This window comes from Ursus americanus, chromosome 7 (genome assembly GCF_024610735.1).
Source record: "Ursus americanus isolate L20-20 chromosome 7, mUrsAme1.1.p, whole genome shotgun sequence".
Classification (NCBI taxonomy): domain Eukaryota; kingdom Metazoa; phylum Chordata; class Mammalia; order Carnivora; family Ursidae; genus Ursus; species Ursus americanus.
The window spans coordinates 39,415,455-39,438,988 of NC_142133.1; the positions used below are offsets into that span (position 1 = coordinate 39,415,455).

Genomic DNA, 23,534 nt, shown 5'->3' on the forward strand with positions numbered 1-23,534 from the left:
AGAAGAGATTATGTATACGTAAGGCACCTTGTGATTATTAGAAGAAGCTCCAAAGTCAGTGTATAGAGAAGGGATCATAGCCGACATGACCCGTGGGGTTTGGTCCCACCTGTCTGGGGCCAACAGTTTTTTTTGTTTTATTTTTAAGATTTTATTTATTTTTTTGTCAGAGAGAGAGAGAGGGAGAGAGCACACACAAGCAGGGGGAGGGTCAGGTAGAGGGAGAAGCAGGCTCCTCTCTGAGCAAGGAGCCCAATGTGGGGCTCGATCCCAGGACCCCGGGATCATGACCTGAGCCGAAGGCAGATGCTTAACTGACAGCCATGAGGCCAACAGGTTTTATAACACTGGACTTCCAAGTATTTCCAGGTAGCAGACATCCTCTTCTTTATCTCCCACTCCTAGCCCAAGGTGTCAATTCTACTTTAAAATTCTACTTTAAAACATCTAAACCTGTAGCCTGACACCTTGTCTCACCTCCACCTTGGTTCAGGCCTTGGTCCTACCTTACAGCTTAGGCCTCTCTCTGCCTCTGGTCTCTAATCCGCCCCCCTCCCCTGCCCCCGGAGGGCAGCTATTGACCTAAAAAAACAAATCTGATCACATCCCTTCTCTAAGAAGCTCTGCTGGATATCTAAACCTATATATCTATGGTGTTTATCTAAAGAGGGAAGCCCAGTTATGGGGCTGTTTCAGTCATGTGAGAGATGCTGGGTGTGAGAATTAGGAAAGATCTAGAGGTGGCAAAGATTAGAAAAATAATATATAAAACTATAAATTCTCTCTGTATGTGTATGTGTATTGTTATATAAAACGTGAACAACTTCTTTCTTCTTCTTCTTTTTTTTTTTTTAGATTTTATTTATTTACTTGTCAGAGACGGAGAGAGCACAAGCAGGGGGAGCAGCAGGCAGAGGGAGAAGCAGACTCCCTGCTGAGCAAAGAGCCTGATGCAGGGCTCGATCGCAGGACCCTGGGACCGTGCCCTGAGCTGAAGGCAGACACGTAACCAACTGAGTCACCCAGGCGTCCCGAACAACAGTTATTTCTAAAATTTCTTCTACTCATTTAGATATTCAACAAATATTTATTGTGTGCCCACCGTGTGCTGGGCACCATTGTAAGCACTGCAAATATGAGGGAACAATACAGATACAGATCCTGCCTTCTTACAGCTCACAGTCTAGCAAGGAGAGAAAGAACAATAGGAAAATCAGTAGGCCACCTGAGAGTGACTGGGGAAACCACTGAACAGATAAACTATTCAGAACGAAGTCCTCTGAAGAAGAGGTGGTATTTAAGCTGAGCCTCAATGAGGAACAAGAGTCAGCTGGATACAGATCTGGAGAAGGATATTCCAGACAGAAGAAAAACAAAGAGTAAAGGCCCTCGGGTGGGAAACAGTTTGGCATTTTTGAGGACAACATGCCCACGTAAATGCCAAGCAGTGTACTGGGGAAAGTAGTATGGGATGGGGTGAAAGCGAGCCAGGGGCTATAGCGTATCATTGTCAGGATTTTGAGTTTTATTCTAGGATTAGAAAGCATTAGATAGGTGGCTTGGATGGAGGGAGAGAGAAACATAGAATGGCTTATCTTTTCAACAGGTCACTGTGGTCCCTGAGGGAGAAGAATTGTGCAGGGGTCAGGATGGAGGCAGGCATGAATGCAAGCAGGACAAGGTAGGCTGATGTGTTATTGACTCTGGCTGAGTTGTTGGCTTATGTCCAAGGTGTCTAAGGACATGGAGAGAAGTGGTCAATTACAGGATTTATTTTATGGGTCAAATAGACTGCTTGGTGACTGGATATGAGGGTGAGTGGCAGGAAGGAATTAGGGATCACTTAGGGTGGATGGTGATGTCATTTGCTGAGGCAAATGGGAAAGGAATAGATTAGTGAAGAAAAGTTGCATTTGGCTTTAGACATGTTGAGTGTGAGGTGCTAGTTACTCAGTGGAGATGACAAATGGTTGATGGAGAAATAAGTCTGGAGCTCCTAGAGAAGTCCTTGGTGTAGATTTACGTCTGTGAGTTACCAGCAGTTGATGATACAACAGTCCTGAGGCTGGAAGGGATCACCCAGGGAGAGAGCATAACCAGACCAGAGGGTGGAGGACAGCCCTGGAATATTCCAGCATTCACCAGTATAGAAAATGGGGTCTGAGGAGCCTGAGGGACACCAGAAGGGTGGAGCTTCCCCAGCTCCTACAGAGGAAGGTGTGTCCAGATGCAGGATGCGGTCAACTGTGCTTGGGTATCACAAGAAGTGGAGTAAGACGAGGGTGGAAAAGGGGTAAGAACACAGGATTTGGCAACAGGTACGTCGTTATGGTGACTGTGACAAAAGCAGTTTGGGATCCAGGCCTGACTGGAGTACGGGGAATGAGAGGTGTGAACGTATAGTTGGCAAGGGTACATAGCTTTCAAGAAGTTTTGCTGAGAGTTTGGATCATGGATGGTGTTTTTTTCTCCTGTATGTTTTTTTTTCTTCTGTATATTCCAACCATGAACATTTATTACTTACATAATACCGTAATGATGTATACATTGCAGATAACACCCAACTGTTTATGAGAGGAGAAACGCCTCAGTAGAACACAGCAGCCCTCCATCTTCCCTCCCCTGCGACTCTCCAACCCCAGGCTCGCTCTTCTCCACAAGCACCAATCCCTTGTCTGCATCAGTCTGTATTTCATTCTTGCCAGCTGCCACTGCCATGTATAAACTCAAGAGTCTGGTGCCTGGCATTAGCTGCGGCTGAGCCTCCCACTCCTCTCAGCACCCGTAATCCACCCCACCCCACCCCACCCCACACACGTCCAGGATCCTTTGGGAACACACTTTTCACCCACCCAGTTTCACCCACGCGTTCGTCCCACAGCTGCAGATAAAGCTCTTTTCCTGCCGTTTCCTTCCTGGGGCTCTTAGAGCGGTAGGATAGGGAAATAGGGAAAAGAATTGGGCCTCAAAGTCAGACGGGCGTGGGTTCCTTCCTCCACCTGCCACATAGCTGTGTGACTCTGGGCAAGTCTCTTAACGGCCCGTGCTTCAAGTTCCTCATCTGTAAAACGAGGTTGGTAAAACCCACACCCTATCCGTTTTGCGATGGCTGGCATACAGCAAGCAGCAGCTACAGCAGCGCCTCATTTTGCTTCAGCGTTGCGCCCTGTTGAGCCACAACAGGTGAGGACTAAGATGTTTCGGAAATGTGACCCAGCAGTGGGGGCCCCTCACATGACCCCGAGATACTAGACGGTGTCCCTCTCCCCGCACAAGGCACGTGCTGCTCGGGTGACCGTCTTTCCAGTCGTCCCACACGCTGGGTCTGTGATCACGCGCCCCCCACCCATAGCTGAGACTGACGCGGCGGTGGCTCATGCGCCTTTCCGCCCCAGCCTCTAGCCACGGACCACACGTCCCATCCTTGCCGCCCGGCCCCGCCCCCTGCCCCGGGCGCGCCCCTCCAGTTTCCCGGCTCGGGTGTCTGAGGGGCCGCGCCCGCGGGCCGTGCGCACGGATTGGCTGCGCCGCGGCGGCGGGCGGCCCGTGGGCGCACACACCCTCCCCGTGCAGCCAATGGGCGTGCGCGCGTCACTGACCGGGAGGCCCGCGAGCCGGCAGCCCCTCAATAAGCCACATTGTTGCACGAAACTCCAGAGCAGGAGTCCCGGGCCGCTGCTAGCGCCGCCGTGTCATCAAGCGGAGAAGATCCGTGGGCAAGAGCAGTGCGCGTGTGAGCCGTAGAGGTCCGCTCGCCCAAGTGAGACCGGACCGAGATTCTTCCCAAGTTGAGCCTTTAGTGATCCTGTGGTGAAGTTAGCGCCTTGGTGGTGGGGCAACCCGACACGTCGCCAGCAGTGATTTTTGGGCACCTTCTAGCAATCGGCACTCCCAAAACCTGTTTCCGGAGACCCTAGACTCTCTAGGTGAGCGTGCCATCGCCTTCTTTTTGTGCCGTTCGAATTCATTGCTCCCGGCCGGGCCGCCAAGCCGGGATACAAAGCGATCGGACCGCGCTGTCCTCCCCCGCACGCGCTCCAACCTCGGTTTCCCAACTCGGCGCCGTCGGGCCGCGGCAGGATGATCGCCTCGCATCTGCTCGCCTACTTCTTCACGGAGCTCAACCATGACCAAGTGCAGAAGGTAAGTAAGCGCGTACAGGGGCGGCTTGTTCGCCTTTGACAAAGTTGTGTGGTCCCCGGCCCTCACTTTGGGGTCCCGGCCGGCCGGGACTCTCCTCCTTGACTCTGCGGGGAACCACTTCCTCCCCATTCTGGGTCGAGGACGCGGAAAAAGTCAGGGCTGCCGGGAAACTCCTGGGCGCGAGGAGCCACGTCCGCTAGGCACGGGCCGGCGTGTGCGCGCGTGCGAGGAGCCTGGGCTCGCGCACCGCGCGGCTCCCTGCCTTCCTGCCACCCTGCGCACGCTCGCGCTTTTTTTTTTTTTTTTTTTCCTCTGGAGGGGCGGGTCACCCGGCACGTAGTCTGAGACTGCGGGGCCCACGTGGGAGGAGCCCCTCTTTCGCAGCCGGAGTTCCGGCGAGAGCACGTGGGGGGAAAATCGTGGCCGGTGTTGGGGGGGAGGCTCTGCTGCCACGTGGGACTGCCGGGGGGCTCCTGGGCCAAAGGATCGCTTTTTGGGGACGTGCGGCTCTCCTCGGCGTTCCTCAGGGCCTCGCGGAGGTGCGTTTGGGGAGAGGAGGATCCGGGAAGGAGCTGGAACAGCGGCCGAGAAAAGCCGCCCGCCGCGCCCCCTGCCCGGAACTGAGGCGCCCGGAACTGAGGCCCCGCGAGGGGCGTACATTCCCCCACAGATGTGCCTCGGGACGGCCGGGCCTTGAGTCCCCGGCGCCCTCCTCCAAGTAGGGGGCGAACTTTGGTGGATACTTACAGTGATACTAAAAGTTACACGAAGGGTTCCCCCCCCCCCTTCCCCGTGTTCCTGTCTTCTTTGAAAAGTTTTCGTTAGGTAAACGAGCTTTTTTTTTCCTGCGGGAGACTCCGACAGATCTGCCCACCTCGCGGTCCGCAGCCCCCCCAGCCGGAGCTCTCGGGCTAGGTCATTTACATAAGAAAGAGCTTCTGGCCCCGCGGGGAGCCAAGCTCTAGGTGCCTCCGGGTATGGGGTGGGGGTGGAGCTGGGCCCGAGGCGCTATCACTCTGGAGAGCTTTGAGTTTCTGAAATACTCGGGATTTCAGGATTGGCACCTGACCCTGGACCTCGCTAAGACTTGGGAAGAGGGGATGGGCTGAAGCGGGGGTGGGGGTGTCCAGAGCTGTGAGGCAGTGACAGCGTTGCTTAATTACATACTTGAAATTTCTGTGTCTTAGAGGGAACACATCTGGGAGAGTGTCTTGACGTAATTGTTCAGTGCCACGACCTGCTCGTATTGTACTCCCATTCTGGGGATTCTGAGAGCAAAGGAGAGGATGGTGGGTTACCCTCATGGTGCTTTCAGAGCCGTGGCAGATGAATCCCCAAATAAAATATGGCAATACTTAATTTCAGACTGGAGTAGAGAGGAGACGGCGGCTGGTTGAGTTGAGTTGTACTCTGCTTATAAATACGACCGTTGCTCTTCTTCCTGGGATGTGGCTCTGCTCTGCACTTGGATTCAGTTTGTTAAAGAATGTGTCTGTGAGCCGGCAGGATCTTGGCAACTTCTTTGGGCTTCTCTGCCCAAGAAGTGAGTTAACCCTTGGGGAAGACTCATCCCTTGGCAAATCCTAAAGTAGGAAACTGGAGGATTATTAATCAAGGGAGGTCTTCTCAGTTGTGTGACTATCACTCCAGGACGTTTTAATTCTTATACCAGTTTACTCTCTGTAATCCAGAGGAAGGAGGCTAAGACTCAGACTGTCTTGGTATGGATTGGGAGTCATCTCTTTGGTCCCAGAGTGGAAAGAGAATAAGCCGGGGTATCTGGAAATAAATTCTAATCTCAGTTTGTGATTTATTAACCACAGGACCCTGAGCAAGTCACTTTGCCTCTTTGGACGGTTGGTTTCTTGTTGTAAAACAGGAGTGAGAGCAGCAGCCTTGTCCACTGTAGGGAGTTGTGATGACCAAACACGGTAATGTAGACATGTCTTTTTTGTAGGCTACTCTTACCTACACTCACAGCTTCCTTTTAGCCTGTGAAGTGTCTGGGCGGACCCTGGGTGTATTTCCTCTAAATTACCAACGGGGGCAGAATAGAGTCAGGCCTTTAATTTACCAGGTGTCAGAACCTGGGACTTGGCCTCCAGGCTTAGATGAGCAAAGCTCTTTGATTCCAGCTGCCATCCGATAGGAAGTAGGAAGAGAACCAGAGAATATTTTGGAAGCATCTTTTCTTTCTTTTTTTTTAAAGTAGACTCTACTGTACATCCATAGTGGAGCCCAATGTGGGGGCTTGAACTCATGACCTTGAGATCAGGACAGTTAACCAAGTGAGCCACCCAGGTGTCCCTGGAAGCCTCTTTTCCAGTTGCTGCTACAAGGATGAATTAGGAGAAAAAGATGAAGTTTGAGTTTAATTTTAGAGTCTTTTGAAAAGGTCTTGGTTTAGACTCTTCTGAAATCCCCATTATCTTACATATTCTGGGTTGTAGTCGGAGGCTTGGAAAACTTAGATCCACCTACCCAGAACTAGCCCCTCCCCCTCCCACTTGTCTCCTGGTGGACAAGTCCAGTGTTTTGTACCATTAGGAGGAGAGTAAGGGTTATTTGCTCACATTTGCTGATCGACACTTTGAAACTCGGGAGCAAACACATATGGCATCTACTGATTTAAGCTCTTCATGTATGTTAGCTCATGAATGTTTGCAACAACCTCACAAAGCAGATGCAGTTATGATCCGCATCTCTGTTTTACTGGGAAGGAACAAAGGCACAGTAACTAAGAGCTGGGAACTCAAGCCACGCAGTTGGGCTCCAGAGCCCCATGCTCTTGACCATGCTCTCCTGCTTCTGGTAACAGTAGTGGACTCCATCCTGGTCCCCGTCTGCATTCACTTTGGGACACTGGCAGCACCGTCACCCAGCATGCCCAGAAATGCAACTAGCTCTTCTCCTGGTTAAATTAATGGCACCAGTACCCTCTGGCTATTCTGGCTGGGAGCTCTGGACTTATTTCATTGACTTTCCTTTCTGATTGCTACACATCTGTCAGTCAGTCTTTGGCAGAATTCAGAGGCCTCCTAGTGTTTCTCTGTTTCCAGTCTCTTTCTGCAGTGAGACTGGAACATTTCAGAAGCCTTTTAACACTGCATACGGAATGCCCCTTGACCCCTCCATGTTCTCTACCTTCACTCTTTGAGGACTTGGCATCACCATTCCTTTGAATGCCACGTTCTTCACACTAGGCACCTTTGCCCTATCATGGCATTCTTTTTTTAATGGGAGTTCTCATGACCAAGTTTTTTTTTTTTTAAGATTTTATTTGAGAGAGACAGAGCACGAGTGGGGGGAGGGGCAGAGAGAGAGAGACGGAGAAGCAGACTCCCCGATGGGCAGGGAACCCCACACGGGGCTTGATCCCAGGACCCTGGGACCATGACCTGAACCAAAAGCAGATGCTTAACTGACTGAGCCACCCAGGCGCCCCTATCATGGCATTTTTATCATCCCGCCATGCATCGGACTTGGTAGTTTTCAGTTCCGGTTCCATCCTTGGGGCAGGGAGAGTCCTGGCTGCTCACCTTTGTTGCCAGTTTCTGGCCACTGGCGAGGTACTCAGTGAGTGTGAGGATGAGGGAGGAGTCCTTCCTGGAACCAGAAGCTGAGCAAGGGCTGCAGGAAGGGGAGGAGGGTGAAAGGCAGATTCGGGGGTGGCTAGTAGGGAGCTGGAGGGGATGGGTGGGTAGGGGACATGAAGAAAGGCTGTGGTGGGTTCTTCTTTCATCAAGTCCTGAGGCTGATTCTGAGGAGAAAGGGCGGGCAGGGGGGTCAGGGACACGGGGAGGGAAGATAGAGAGGGTGGGAGGGTGTGGGTGTTTCCTGTCTTCCAGCAATCAAGGCTCTGTGTCCTCTGGGTGGAGAGATAGTGGATTCTTTTTATTAATTGAGGTATAGTTAACATTCGAGATACAGGATTTTTGCCCCTCAAGGAGGAGAATCAGTTTTAACCATAGAAGTGAAATGAGGTATGCATGCCTTCCTTTAGCCATTAGCTAGATTTTTTTTTAACATGCATTGACTGGTGACTTATTGTCACTCCGGTTATGGAATATAGATAGCTCGCTTGGACTCTTTTCTGAGTGAGTGAGGGGTGGCTTTCAACTCTGGACTTATGACAGGAGGGAGTATCTTGGAAGCAGAAAATTCAACATAGCTCCCAAGAGTCAAGAAAGGCAAGAGTTTTAATGTTTTTTGAGAACTTATTGTGGGTACCAGGACCTCTGGCTATGACATGGGAAACTGAAACTAAGACACCTTTCAGTTGTCTGGTGAGCTAAGGCAGCAGTCAAGAGAGGGTGCCTTACCATGGGGTGAGGAGTTAGAGACCTTGACTGGGATGCCATTAATCTTCTGATAAGGGGTTAAAGTACCAGGAGTCAACTACTGATCACAACCTTACTAAGATGATTTTTGACTGCCTTAACTGACATTGCCAGGTACAGTTTCTCATTTATTCAATACGTACATGAAACTTAGCATCCTAATACTGCCCCTTCCCTGCTCAGAAGCAGTGGATGGTAGTAGGAATATTTTGTAGCTTTTGCAATCATCCATTTTTTTGTATCACCAAAGTTTTATTTCAGAGGGTGCTAGGAAGCACTTTTCTTTATCATTGAATTAAATAAAATTCCCTCTGAGGCTCCTCGGACAAAGCCAACTTTTTTTTTTTTAAACATCACTTTTCAAAGATGAACGTTTCCAGCACCCTGAGGAGTTTGAGGGCAGTTAGGGGCCCTTTTCCAGGGGAAATCAAAACAACACAAACCGCAACAGTTTTCTCAAAACCTGCAGCCAGAGTAAGGAGATCTGATGTACTAGAAGGCCTCAGGAACCCCAGAAAACTGACTTCCTTTGTTCAGATACTTCTTTAAAAGACAACTCTTGATAATGGGTTCCTCATTATCATTGTTGAATTTTGAAGTCAGCAGGTTTGGTTTGTTTTCCAACACTGTGTTGTCTGTCTTTCCCTTTCCAAAGCAGCGGGGGGTGGGGGGTAAGGTGGGGGGAACCTCAGATTCCAGAGTTCATTGCCCGAGTCTTAATACCACACACCATGGATCACAGGCCATGCTTCCTTGCTGCCGAGTGGCTGTTTCTGCTTCCTCCTAAAGCAGGTCTTTCCACCTCAGCGCTGTTGGCATTTTGGGCCACACAGTCTTGTGAGGGGCTGTCTGTATCCCAACCTATAATAAAGAGCAAGAATTCCCACCCTACCCAAGTTTGTAGGGGCAAAGCCTGTATTCTCTTTGTTTTGTTTTGTTTTTGTTACTACGTCTTTTGAGCCATAGTTTTCAGGGGCTAGCAGTTTTGCCCTCCAGTGGGCTTTGGTGATGTCTGGAGACATTTTTTGTCTGTCACCAGTTAGGTGGGTGAGGATGTGTTGCTGCATCTAGGAGGTAGAGGCAAAGGAGATCCACAATCTTACAGTGCCCAGGACAGCCCCGTGGCAACAAAGACTTTTTTGGCCCCAGGTATCTGTGGGTTGAGAAACCGTGTTAGAAGAAAGAACATAGTTGATCCCGTCCTTCAGTTTTACAGCGCATTGTTCGCGATCATACAGCTAGTTAATAGTAGCTGTAACTAGGACCTTGGCTCTCAGCTCGCAGCATGCCAGGTCCTGGGACAGTCATGGTGGCAGGCGGTCCTTTACAAAAGATGAATTCGAGGTGGAGTCTGCAGACCACGGCAGTCAGCAGATGTCCGAGCCCCCCGGCTGAAGGGTGGGTTACCTGGGTTACTGTTTTTTCTGTCTTCAATCAGAAAAATGCCTGTAGTGTCAGCACAGCAGGAAGCGAGTGGGAGAGAAGTCTGCTCACTTGTCCCCAGGAGAGTCTTCCCCTGGTTGTTGCTGGGATTTCCATGGAGGCCAGGCCTCCATCAGACTTCTGAGCAAAGCGGGCAGGTGAGCTGGCAGAACATGAGCCCAGCAGCTGCTGTAGCTGGCCACAGAGGAGAGGGGCTAGTGATACCCACTGAGGGCCAGTCCTACAGTCATATCGGGAGAGGCTGTAGGGTGAGTGATAGAGCCAGTCTCCCAGGATTGAATCCTGGCTTATGTAACCAGCTGTGTGAACTTGGGTCAGTTAATGTAACCTTTCTAGGCCTGGGAGAGTTTGTGGATAACACCTTAATAGGGTTACTGCAGGGATTAAAGAGAGTTAATATGTGTGAAGCTCTTAGAGCTGTGCCTGATACATGGTCAACTCTTCATGTGTTGAATATTAGGACCTAGAGAGCTATGTGTGTATAGTACTACACTCTTAGATACCCTACTGTGCTGTCCGCCTGGGCAGGAGCAAAGGAGGGCCTGCTTCTTTTTTCCCAAGGGCTTGTAGGACATAATGGGTTCTGGAACATTGCTGTTGTTTGTCGCATTAGAGGAGAAGACAGGGTGGGCAGAAGGATGGAAGGTTCCTAAGTTGAAGAATGAGGAAGCATCCTCACTGCCTTCTGCAGCTGTCTCTTTCCTAGGCACAGGAGAACCATCCTTGAGTTCTTTCTCTAACTTGCTTTCCTTCGGGTCCCCTGGGAAGTGGCCTCCCCACTGGGGGCGGGGTGGGGGGTGTCTCTGGGATGCCATGATCATTGGACAGATGGAAGCATCCTCAGTGGAAGGCATGACTGATCACAGCATTAGTTCCCCCCTTCTCCTTGTAGAAACCTAGTCCCCCCTCCACTTTAGTCCCTCCCCCAAAGGGCAGAGGCTCCCAGGGCACTTGCTGAGGCCACTTGCGCTGCAGTTGGCCAGTGAGATGCTTAGCCTTCCTCACATCTGCCCCAGATTCTGGCTTTCCACTGGGGAGACTGCTTGAGTGGGGGATACCCTGGGCTGTTGAGTCATAGGGTCAGGTCATGGTAGGTGTTGGTCCCACTGACCCCTGGAGTTTCACTGAAGGGAACTGTCATTCCTACAGTCTTTTGGCAGATCAGGAAGAGGGTCCCTCACTGTCTTGGGTGTCAGCAGAGAGTCCTTTGCCCCTCATACAGACTCTGGGCTGTCCAGCGTGGCCCCTCCTGACACTTGGGTGCCCAGGGCTCTTGACAAAACCCAAGGCAACCCTATGTGTGGAACCCACATTCTCCTCCCCCCATCCCTGTACAGGCTTTGTCTTGTTCAAACCCAGTTGGGAGTCTTGGCCTTGTTTGCCTGAAACGCTGTCCTCTGTTAGGAGTGGCCATGCTTTTTGCACTTTCGTCTATGGGTCTCTAAGCATTTCCCTGATGTTCCTTACTTGGAGGGACCTTGGTTAAAACTTATCTTGGAGTTACCTAAGAGCGTGGGTCAGAGCTGAGAACCTGGCCTTTGGTGCCCACCCAGCCAGCCTTCCTTCCTGCCTCTCCTCCCGCTTAGCTCAGTGGTTCTACCCTGGAGGTGCGGTCCGTGTTCTTGAAAGGCCTTATTCCTGGACTCTTCCTTCTGGCATCTCCATATTGTCTGATAAAGGAATGAAGCCAGATAAGCCATCAGGGTTAAATGAGGGCATGCAAAGCTGCCACTTTTCCTTTTTCCCATTTGAGAGACTTCCTTCTTCTGCTTCCTGCTTCCTTCCACATTTTTCTGTCTCAACCCCTTGCAATGAAGCCTTCTAGCCATGTCTCATCAGTTCCATACCCCACCCCCCCCAATTTCTAAAGCTCTTAAAATAACAAGCACTACTAAGGGCTGGGCTCTGTCTATTCACTCTAACTCAGGCCATCCTTAAGCAGCCCTCCCCAGTAGATACTATTACTAGCTATTATTCAGATGAAGACACCAAGGCACAGAAAGGGACAGTACCTTGCTCAAGGGCAAGCCTGAATTCAGTCTGACGCCAGAACCCAGGCCCCTAACCCCAGCATGGGGCTGCCTGGGACAACTGGAGACAGGCCACTTGTGTTTCATTTTCATGGGGCTATGAGTCACGTGTCAGTTGGGAAGGGACCTTTGGATCATCTAGTTCCAGTCCTTCATTTTATAGATGAGGAAACCAGGTGCTGTGTACTAAGTGACCAGCCCAAGTTTATATAGGACAAGCCCCAGAGCAGGGACCCAGTTTCTTGGTCCCTATTTCCCTTTTGGCAACGATTGTGCAGAATGAGCTCTTCTCATCAGTCAGGTGTGGGCTCCCCAAGAACAAAGGCAGGATTTGCTTTGTGGCCTGTACCTAGAGTAACCCTATAATTTGTCCAAACTGGGCCACTTTTGAGAATAAAAGGGGACACTGTTAATACTCAGGCTGCTACCTCAGCGTAAACTGAGATTGTCCTGGGCAAACTGGGGTGTATGGGTTGCCCTGCCTTTGGTGGGGGTGATCATGGGTGTGTGGGGCTGACTGGGAAGGTCTGGGGCTCGATGCGGTGCAGAGGGACACATCCACAGGGGTTTGGTGCAGCAGGTGGACATTTGGCAGCAGGCAGGAGTGGTGAGTTCAGATGGCCCTGTGAGGCAAGAGACTCAGGGGTAGACTCCGGTCCCCTGGCATGGGGCTGTCCAGGGGAGGCAGAGTCGGACCCTTAGGGAAGCTGGGCCTCTGAACGGGGCAGCCAGGCTGCTGGAGAGGAAACCATGCTACTCCCAGGGTCACGTGCCGTGAGGGCTCAGGCCTGAAGAGCAGGGTCAGGCTCTGAGCTCCTGGGCATTCTGGATTGGCCAGCTCTCCCCTTCACCCAGGTTACTCTCCCACCCCTTCGGCACACCCAGGGCCCCTTGTACATGACCCTGATCTATGACTTGAGCACCTCCTCTGTTTCAGTATTGAGATAGCGGCTGACATCACAGATGTGAAGTTGGGAGCCTGTCGTGTGTGCCCTTAGTCCTCTGGGACCAGTGAGGGCGGGAGTCACAGGGTGTCAAAAGTGTGTTGGCAGCTGGGAATCTGGGGAGAGGCCATTTGTGTTGGGCCCTGAAGGGCAAAGTGGGAGTTTGTTAGGCCAGAGGAGGAGAACATTCTAGGTGTGGGGTTAACATATACACATTTCTAACCTTTCTGAGACACTCCTTAGAATGTATTGATGCATGTATGATTTAAGTGATTATAAATCTGTATTTTATTACACTGAAAGAGACCGCCTACTCTCTGCCCTTCCCCTCAGTTTGTAATTACTTGTTGCTATGTTTGCCTCCCACCAATAGACTGTGCCCCTTGCAGGCAAAGACTGGGCTGTCCTTTCCCCTGGTGCCCTCAGCGCCTGGCCTGGGCTCACTCCATTTAGCACGCAGTCAGTGTGTGTAAATGAACTGTCAGGGTCATGTCCATCTGGGACATATCATTGCACAGCTGTCCCCCAGCCGGCCCAGAATGTCTGAGGACAGGAGGTTCCCCAGACCCATGCCCCAAAAGCCCATCTCCTGGACTCCTGATGGGTGCTGCTGTGTGAGGTCGGTCTGGCTGTAACTCCAGGCAGCTGAGGCAAGAACTGGAAGAACTGGAAAGCCTGTGACTCACCAAAGTGCAACAGGATCCTGGGGGCGTGTCCTGTAAGCCACCTAGGTCAGCTCCACACTTAGTCTGGCGCCCTGGGCTTGTGAGCGCCTGGTGCGTCAGCTGGAATCTCCCTGAGGTCGCCTGGTGGCCCCAGCCAGGTTCTGCCTGGTCCCATCTGAAGAAAGTGTTGTGGCAGATCTGTTACTTTTGCGTAGCTGCGTTTCAGAGGAAGGAGCCTTAAAGAATCGAGGATCTGCTGTGTCCTTTCCTCCTCAGTTTATCTTTTTTTCTTTTCTTCTTCTTTTTTTTAATCAGAAACATCCGGCCTTGGCTTGGCACCATTACAGGATAAACTTGCTGCTCTTTGCACAGCCTTGGTCCTCCCAGGAGAAGTCTGTGAAGGCATTATTATTAATGAGGTCACTGACAGTATTTACCTGGCTTTCCCAGGACGGGCACACCTGTGCCCCAGGTTAGGGCACTCAGCTGACCACCGGATGTAGTGGGTCCTGCCAGGGACTCAGCCCGTGGCTTAGGGAAGCTTCTCCAAGGCTTGGTTACCTCAAAGATTTGAGGTGACACTGGCAAAGGAATAATGGAAAAATAAATTCTTTTGAAACTAAGTTGTAAGCCTGTGTCAGCATATAGAGTCACTGGAAGGCTGTGTGGTACATTTAGATGATGGCTCTTCCTTCTGGTTTGACCTCTTACAGACTTCTTGGAGCTTCCTCGGCCCTCTGACCATGTGTAGTGGGTAGACCAGGGCCTAGTTAGCGCCTTGCCCTTTTTTCTTGCTATGTTTTAAAATGGCAGTGTAATATACACAGGAAACTGAAAACACCAGGTAACCACTACCCAGATCCAGTAACAGATCATTAGCAGCCCAGAGTGTAATCACTATCCCACCTTCTGTCAGCAGAGATCTGTTTCTGCGCTTCATATGAATGGACTCAAAAGGTATGTCCCCTTTTGTGTGTGGCTTCTTTTCCCCAACTTCGTATTGTGAGATTCATCTGTGTGTGTGGCTGTATGTGGTGGTAGGTGGTGCCTTCCTTTTTTTTTTTTTAAAGATTTTATTTGTATGTGTGTGTGAGAGAGAGAGAGAACACGCGGGGAACAGCAGGCAGAGGGGGAGGGAGAAGCGGGCTCCCCGCTGAGCAAGGAGCCCAGTGCAGGACTCGCATCCCAGGACCCCAGAATCATGACCTGAACTGAAGGTGGATGCTTAACTGACTGAGCCACCCAGGCGTCCCTAGGCGGTGTCTTCTTAATTGCTGTATAGTATCACTGCCCCTGCACCCCCAACCCTGTTTTGACTGGCCAAATTAAAGCACAGGAGACCAGTCATAGCCCTTCAAGAAGGTGTGGTTTTTCCTAAATTTCTTCTGAGGAAGTTAGGTTGGAGCCCTGGAGCCTTTGCCTGAAGTCTGCATATATGACCTGATTATATCTTTGGGACAAGGACCCGAGTGCTAGGAAAGCTGAAATTCAGTCAGTTGGTCTTTTTGGGGTCAAGAAGAAGCTAAAAGGTAGAAATTAGCTACTGTGCATCCAGCGCCGTCTGGAGAGAAGGTTCTACGTATTCAATGAGAAATACACAAAGCCTGGGGAAAGACAGTCCAGCAGCCTTTCAGGGTGTCCCTGTGTCCTTGGCCCTGACGCTTCCATGCTAGTGGAGTTGCTTTCTTACCGATTTGTTTGCTTGAATTCCATCTTCTGTTCAGGAGGATGTGTCCTGTAGGGCTGACTGGTGAGCGTTTGCTTGATCCTGTATTAGTTCTTTTGTCACCTTACTAAACGGATTAGGTGACAGAGCTCAGCTTTCAGTGAAAGGGACAGGCTGGGGTGACTACCAACACACTTAGACTAGGGGTAGTTCACTGGAGCTGAGAGCCAAGCTCTGAGCTCCCTGACAGTCCAGGCAAGAAGGACAGTTGTCCTAGAGTCAGGGGTTTGAATTTCATTGGCCCACAGCAGGAAATAGTGACTCTGGGCAGCCAGACTCTCTCCTGGCGCCAAACCCTACAGGGAATTAACCGGTCAGTAAACAGCACAGTGACTTTACATAGTGAGGTGGTCTTGATGATCCTGCCTTCCCATGATCCCGTGATGAAAGTGGTCGGCTGAAATCAGACTAATCTGAAGCCTTTGCAGTCTTCTGAATTCTGGTCCTGGAATTCATAATGTCCTTCCAAGATCTCAGCCCACATCTTCTGAGCCCTTTCACACAATACCCCTACTCTCAAGGTCACTGTGTATCCACTGACATGTATGTTGGATATATATGTTCTTAGCCCAGAGCACGGTCTCCCCTGCCTGCCAGTCTCATGGGCCACGTGCACCTGTAACACCTCATGGGCCACCTCACATTGGTTCGCCTTTGTTATCCACGGAGATCCATCCCGCCATTCAATTCAGAGACATTGACTGGGCCTGTAATATGAGTTGAGTTCTGTGCCATCTTGTAAAGTCCTAGAGAACAGGAATCTTGAGTTCTTAAAAAAATTATTTCTCTGTGTGTGTGTATAATGTATAATTCAATGGCATTAAGTACATTTACATTGTTGTACAATGATCATTATTATCCATTTCTAGAAGTGATTTGTTTATTAATTTATTTGAGAGCAAAAGAGAGCAAGAGCAAATGCAAAGCACGAACAGGGAGGGGGGAGGGGCAGAGGGAGAGAGAGACTCTTAAGGAGGCTCCATGCTCAGTGCGGAGCCCGATGAGGGGCTCGATCTCACTACCCTGAGATCATGACCTGAGCCGAAATCAAGAGTCAGGTGCTTAACTGACTGAGCCACCCAGGAGCCTCAGACTTGATTTCTTTTAAAATCATGCTCCTGTACACTGTAGTGCTTTGCATATAATTGGTTTTCAATGAAGGCTCTATAACAGGAGAAGCTGGGGTTGCAGCAATGGCCAGAGATTCTGGGGTTGAATGCTACAGATCTTAACAGCTATTGAAATTTGAGGTTTCTTCCACACTTTTCTTTGAAACCTCTTAAGGTAGCCAAGGTAGGATTTGTAGTACTTTATATAACCAGCTGTCAGAATTGGAATATTGTTCTCTTCTGGATCTGAATAGTTTGATCAGGACCATTTTTCCTCTGGGACTGGACAGGGTGGCCTTAGGATCTAGGGGGTGGCCACCAGCCATTCATTTGGGATAGGCCTGGAAGATGACATGGGTCCTTGTGACCCAGCAGGAGGACTGTCCTTTCTTGTTTTTGACAATACAGGAAGGTGTCTGGGGGATCCAGATTGTAGCCTCAATTGTGTGACCTTGGTCAAGGCTGCCCCCTGGCCTCAGTTTTTCTGAGGTCCCTTTCCGGCTACTCCCAGGCTTTTCTTTCAGGGCTTCCCCATACCTGGCCGGGCTGTGTCTGCCCCACCCAAGCCACTGCACACTTTGAGGTAGCACCTCTGTGAGGGTGACCTGCTCTCTCCATTCTTTGCGTAATTTCCCCTCCTTCTAGTGCTAGTCTAAGGGAAATGTGGACACTTAAATGTGGACACGGATTTCTCATTTCGGGTGCTATTTTATTTCTTAAAGAGGGTGGGGTTAATTTCTCTTTCGTACTTCCCCCTCCTCCACTCACAGTTCTCTAGAGGAAACAGACGTGTTGGGGTAGTGTGTTATGGGAAGAGAGAAACTGACCAAAATTGCCCAATGAGGAAGTTCTAATCTCAAGATTGCTAAAGAGATGTCATTTAAAACTGCTATCTCTTTCTCTTTAATACACATGCTTGCCTCCAGGCAGGCAGGCGGCCTTCTAATACCTCAGTCCAGCTTTGCTTCCAGCGTGACTCTGTTTCCCCAGCTTGGAAAGCCCTTCCCTTTCCATCTTTTCTCCTCGATAAGGTTTTAGAGATAAACACCCCAGTGTGATAAGTCACACACCCACCACAGAAAGAGAAGGAACAATTTGGGGAAATAGCCTTTGTTTTGTTAATCCTCGATGTAACTAAGGTAGGGTTAAGAAATGCCCTTGACCCTCTGAGGGTGCCACTGGCCAGTGGGGAGTCTAGGAAAAAAAGAGAAGGGGTAGAGAGAGCTCTGTGTTCCCCGTTTATGCCAGTGACAGCTGTGTGGGGCTATTCTTCCCGTTTTATAGGGAGGAGACTGTATCTCAGAGTGACTCATGCAGTGTCACACACCTGTACAGGTGTTACAGCCAGGATTCGGACACTGATTTTCCTGATGCCACAGCCTGCACTTGACTGTCACTAGCTGTGAAATGAGGGTTGGCCTGAATGATTCTGCTTTGATAGTTTCCAATGACCTAAATGTTTCCAACAAGGACAAGGTTTAATCTTTCCAATTCCCAGCCCCCAAGGATCAATACAGGATTGTTTCACACTTAGCCTAATGTCTTTACTGCTGACTTTCAAAGTCTCCAGGTAGAAAAGTGGTAAAAACGACCTTAGGCAATGTTGACCAGAGCCTGGCTCACCATGATCACGTGATTGGCATGGGGGATAGGGACTCTGGGAGAGGGGAAGATGTCTGAGCACGCAGGGTGAAGGGTATCAAGGTGGTCAGTCTGGAGTGGATCTTTGGGATTCTTCATGTTTTTAAGAAGCTCCTCATGTCATTCATGCTGATGTACAGCCCAGTTGAGGAACTCTTATCCCAAATGGCAGAATGGAGACTAGTCAGAAGTTACCAGAAAGTAGATTAATCTCAGATTGAGGACAAATTTTCTAACAACTAGAGCTCACCAATAGTAAGTAGTAGCTAACCAGCCGAAGAGTACTGAGTGTGTCTTGCTTAGAAGCATTCAGACCTAGGCCTGATGGACCGTTGGGGTGAGAGAGGCAAACTAGACACACTCGAATGCTATCTGCAGCGGGGTTTTTGATCGTGATGCTCCAAGGGCATTTTTAAGGGTGAGTATTGATTAGTTGCTGTCGTACTGCCCTGCCTACATTTGAAATCTCTTAAATGACTTTGTCCCATAACTTTGGGTCTGGCTGCACCGTGGGTGAAAGTTGGCAGGATTCTGCGAAGTGCATTCACTTCCTTCCCAGTCTAGGAAAATTGTCTTTGTACGGAGGATGCTTCTTGTTTCTGCTTCTGCTTCCCTTGGCCACCCTTCACCCAATGTAGCAGTGCCAGCCAAGTCTGGGTGGGCCCCACGGTGTGTTTAGGAAGCTGTGACATTAGGTGATTAAACAGTCCTTCCCTAATAACCTCAGGCTGGCCACATCATCATGCTGTGAAAGAAGGGAAGTTTGGGCCAAGGTGCTCTGGTTGCATTTTTTAAAGCTGTCCCATATCCTTTCTCATGTGTTAGAGAGGAAATCAAGGCCCTGGGGTCATCCAAGAAACCATGGGGCAGAAAGTGCCCACCCACACCAGGAGGGCCCACGGGACAGGTGAAGGGAAGGTGGTGATCCCAAGCGCCCAGTTTGAATCCTGGCTCTGCCCCTCCGCATTAAATGGCTTGTAAAGTGGGGATAGAGAAGTTTTACAAAAGGACAATGGAGGTGAAGTCAGTAAACTCATAGGATGGTGTCTGGCAGGTAAGAAATACTAAGCTGCTATAACAATCATCATCATTGTTTTCATCTATCACTGAACACTAAAAGATGATTGTGCTTTATTGGGTAAAAGGCAACATGACTTGAAATAAGGCTGTTTACTTGTTAGAGTCTTTGCGGGTTAAGGATGAGAAGTATCGACTGGAATTTGAACCAGCCTGTTGTAGTTTAAGCATCAGAGTTGAACTAGGAATGGCTGCTTTATAGGACTGTGGCCAGTCCACCTTTGCTCCTTGGTGGACATGACCTCACAGTCCAAGAAGTGGCCAGGAGTCCTCTTAATAAGCAGTACAGGCGCTGTTCTCCTGGCTTCCTTCGTAACACCCAGAGCCCTCTGTGGTGGGGGGTGGGGGTGGGGTGGGGAGTGGGTGGCCGAGAGGCTTCTGGCACTCGACTTCTCTCTTTAGGAAAGTAGTAATATGGGAGCTCCAACTTGATCATGTGTGAAACTCATGACAGTGTTCAGAGACATGTCTGCTGCCCCTGCCACCCTCTCTTGCTGGCCCTTTGTGTCGACATCAGGGGATGACTGGAATAGAAGACGGCTTTCCAGTGGGCATTGCCAGCTGGAATGCACTGTGGGGCCGTTTGGCCTGTAGAGACCCCACTGTTGTCCAGCAGAAGAGGGACAGACATCTAGTGGAGTGGACGAGCCGGGTCGCCCAGTCCAATCCAGTCCAGTCCCAGGGTGGCCCTTTGCATCTCTGACTGGGCATGTCGCCTTCCCTCTCTCAGTAGAATGGAGATAACACTACCTGCCTCACGGGGTTGTTGTGAGGATTCAATGAATTGATGGATCTAAGACCTTGGGAACAGTGTCTGTGCCATGTAAGGGTTTACTGGTACTACTGTTGCCCACCAGGGCGTCTCAGGCTGTTCTTGGATATGGCCTGGCCTTGGGCTCTGGTCTGGGGGCCCTGGATTTTGTATGTTAGCATCATAAGCCATGAGGCAGTGTTCCTGAGCCAGCCTAGGTGTCACTGTATTGGGAACAAAGAGACTTTTGGGGTGTTTAAAGTTGCCCCGTGCCTGGGGTCGCCAGTTTGGCCTCCCCCCCAGTAGGAAGGGGCCTTGTCTGGTGTTGGGCTGAAGCTGTACCCTTTTACCTCCTGGGGAGCCTCAAACCTCATTGTGAGGGAGGCCAGGCCTTCTCAGGAGCACTGTAGCTCTCCAGTATCATCAGAGACCCAGCTCAGTGACCCAGCTCGGGTGGGGGCTGGTGTCCACACAGGCCTGAGAAGCCAGGGCAGACAGTGCAGCTCAAGGCAAGTGAGCCGCTGGAGGCCTGAGGTCAGGAAACAGAATGGACGATTGGGTTCCTCCTGACTTAGAGTGATAGACTTGGGTAGTCTGTGGTTTTTAGTAAATGCTGGCAACAGACGAGTCCTGGGAAATCCTCATTTCTGCAGATTTGAAACCCAGCATGACAAGCCTCGTCCCTTTCTTGGCTGGGGAGGGACAGCAGAAGTGGCCGAAGGCCTTCACCATTCTCCACGCCTACTCTGTTCTTTACCACCCTGTGCTGCGAGGGTTGTGTGTCAATGTTGTATTTTAACCACATGGCAGTTGTGGAGAGGGGTGGGCTCATTCACCACAGACCCTCCTTTGCCTCGCTTGCAGCTGTTTTCAGCATCTTACTCCAGACTCTGATCTTTGACCTTTTGGGATTTTAGAAGAATGATCAAAGATGAGTCCTGAGCAGGATATTTGAAATGACCCAAGGAGGGCCAGCCAGTGTCCTTATTCTGCAGGGGCAGAAGGAGGCCCAAAGACGAGGATGTGCCCTAGATCCCATAGGAAGTTAGGATACAGCCTGGAATAGGGAAGACGTGAGTAAGGGGACTATCTGTTGAACAAACGGAGTTTGTTCTTTTCTTAAAAAATTAAGCACCTTGTGCCCTTCCTCTAGAAATCTTAGGCTGTAAGCTTGGTTAAAAAACAAAAAAACGAAAAAACAATTCAAGAAGGCCTGACAAAAAAGGCTGGAAAATATAACAGGCTGTAAAACTAATGAGTGCATTTGTCTGGGAACTCTAATTATAAAAAACGTGTGCTGCTTTGTCAAAGTTGAGCAAGGGCAGGGGGCAGGGAGCAGGCGGGTACTTCCTTGTTCCCACAGGAATAACAGGGCAGTGGTCTTCAACTAAGCTTTGCCCCTGGGGACCCCACCGTTTCAGAGCTGGGAAGAGCAGGGTTGCTTGAAGTCCTGCAGCTTGCTGATGAAGCTGGGAGGACGGTGCCCCTCACCCGTTGAGGGGCTAGCTGGGGCCTGGCCCAAGGTTCCTGATTCTATCTACCCCTACCCTTCCGTGGCAGGCAGTGTCACCTGTCCTGGACACCGCTGCTGAGAATGGGTGTTAGGAAACTTGGGCGCCTCCTGGGATGGATTTCTATGAGACTTCTTCCTGATAGGAGAAAACTGGGAATATCCACGGCCAAGGCAGAGGGGAGCTTCCAAGAAGGAAACTGTGTGAGAGGGACTCCTGCTGCTTCTTTGACTGGTGGTAAATCTGGGGAAAGTTCGTGTAAATTTATGTTGGAAACAAGATCAGTGAACTAACTAGGGAGAGCTGGCTCTGCCTCTGATGGGGGGAGAGCTTGCATTGCTGTTCATGCAGAGGCTCCGTTCTGTGTCAGCACGTGCCAGGGATGCAGGGGCGAACCAGTACACATGGCTCTTCTTGCCCTCCGTGCCTGGGATCTGGACGCTAAGAAATACATATTGTGGATAGTGTTGTGAAGGGAAAAGTCTTGAGTTCTTGGAATAATGGGAGGCCTGACTGTTTCATTAGAAGGATGAGAGGCCTCCATGGAGAAAGGTCTGGAGAGGGCTGAAGAGATGGGCCAATGGAATAAAGGCTGTAGGGCCCATGTACACATTCCCAGGCATGGAAGGACTGAACCAAGGGTAGGGTTTGCACAAGGAGTCCAGCGGCATGCAGTGAGCTTAGGTTGTTGGAGAGGCCAGATCATGTGGGGCCTTGGAAGGATTTCAGGTTTGGTTCTAAAGGGAAGCCACTGAAAGGTTTTTTTAAGGAGGGGAATGGTTAGACTCTGGCTGGGGATAGAAAATAGATGGAAGAGGTAAAGGCAGAAGTGGGGGCTGTATAAGTGAGGCAAGAGAAGCTGGCTGCTTGCCCCAGGGTGGGGGATAATAGGATTGTCAGGACTGGCCTTGAGGTGTGTGGGGAACAAGGAGGGTCAGTAATGAAGCCCAGTTCCCAGAGACCCTTTAACTCAACCTTTCTGGAAAGAACTCTTCCTCTTCCTTAATGTGTCTTTCCCCTCATCCTCACCACTCTGCAGAGATAAAGTTAAACCTATTTTTCTCATTTTATCTTTTCAGTTTAGTTCTTCTTCTTTTATTTGTAAAGATATCTTGTCAAATAGATTCCAATTACATGGTCTTTAATAATAACTTTCTGTACATAACAGGTTTTATTCTTTTGAAGGGCTGAGTGATGTTCTGTGACGTAGATGTGTACCATACTGATTGAACCTCCTGGTCTCTAACTCTTGTTTCCCCCCCTTTGCAGGTCGACCAGTATCTCTACCACATGCGTCTTTCTGATGAGAACCTTCTGGAGATCTCTAAGCGGTTCCGCAAGGAGATGGAGAAAGGGCTTGGAGCCACCACCCACCCCACTGCTTCAGTGAAAATGCTGCCCACCTTTGTGAGGTCTACTCCAGATGGGACAGGTGCTGCACGCGGGGGGATCGCTCTGGGTGCTCTGTTGCCCTGGGGAGATTTGGGTGGCTTTTTGTTCAGGGACTGTAAGGACGATATATCAGTGAAGGTTGTTTTGTTTCATGCCTCAGAAATCAGCCCTGGCTAGTTTAAGCATACAGGAAGTTTAATGAAGTCGACGGGGAGGGGTAGACAGGAAAACTGGAAAGCAGGCAGCCGTGGCAATCAAGATAGAGGTAAGTTTTTGTCACCCCTACCAAGGCATTGCTGCCAGCCATTTGTTTCCCGTTGCTGTGCTGAGACAGGCTCATGGGCTCAGTTGGGGAGCTCACAGTCCCACTGAGATTGCATACAGTCATGGTGATGAAGAACAGACGTGTCTGGGAGGGTCATAGCCGAGGCCAGGGCTGTCACTCTACGTGGCACATTCCACAGCCTTGCTGGAGAAACAGTGTGGTACAGATTGTCCTCGATGTGTTTCTTGAACTCCATGAAGAGTGCTGGAAGTCCACATATGCGTGGAAGGACGTGAAGAGCCACAGTGCATCTCTAGGTAGTTAGGCTCTGAGGGTGTGCACACAACCTATCACACTTCGTTTCGTCCCCTTATTTGGATACAGACCCTGTATTTCACATGCACCACCCAGCAGGTGATTTAATCAAACCAGAGTACAAGGGGGTGGTGGAGTGGAAGTGGGAAGGTAGGCTGGGCTAGCGAGCCTCGCACGCACAC

The 23,534-nt window shown here is 50.3% G+C and overlaps 1 protein-coding gene across 2 annotated transcripts in view; it reads left to right on the forward strand.

The window, feature by feature from the left end:
- Positions 1-3,387: 3,387 nt before the first annotated feature.
- Positions 3,388-23,534, forward strand: part of HK2 (hexokinase 2) — a 61,428-nt gene continuing 41,281 nt past the window's right edge. Inside the window, exons 1-2 of one of the 2 annotated variants that reach the window (XM_045788376.2) lie at positions 3,388-4,143; positions 22,650-22,812. In XM_045788376.2, coding sequence (XP_045644332.1) covers positions 4,081-4,143; positions 22,650-22,812 — 226 coding nt within the window. In that variant the 5' untranslated portion in view covers positions 3,388-4,080. Of the gene's footprint in view, positions 4,144-14,498; positions 14,523-22,649; positions 22,813-23,534 lie in introns of those variants that run through there. The other variant, XM_087863606.1, reaches the window with a different exon arrangement.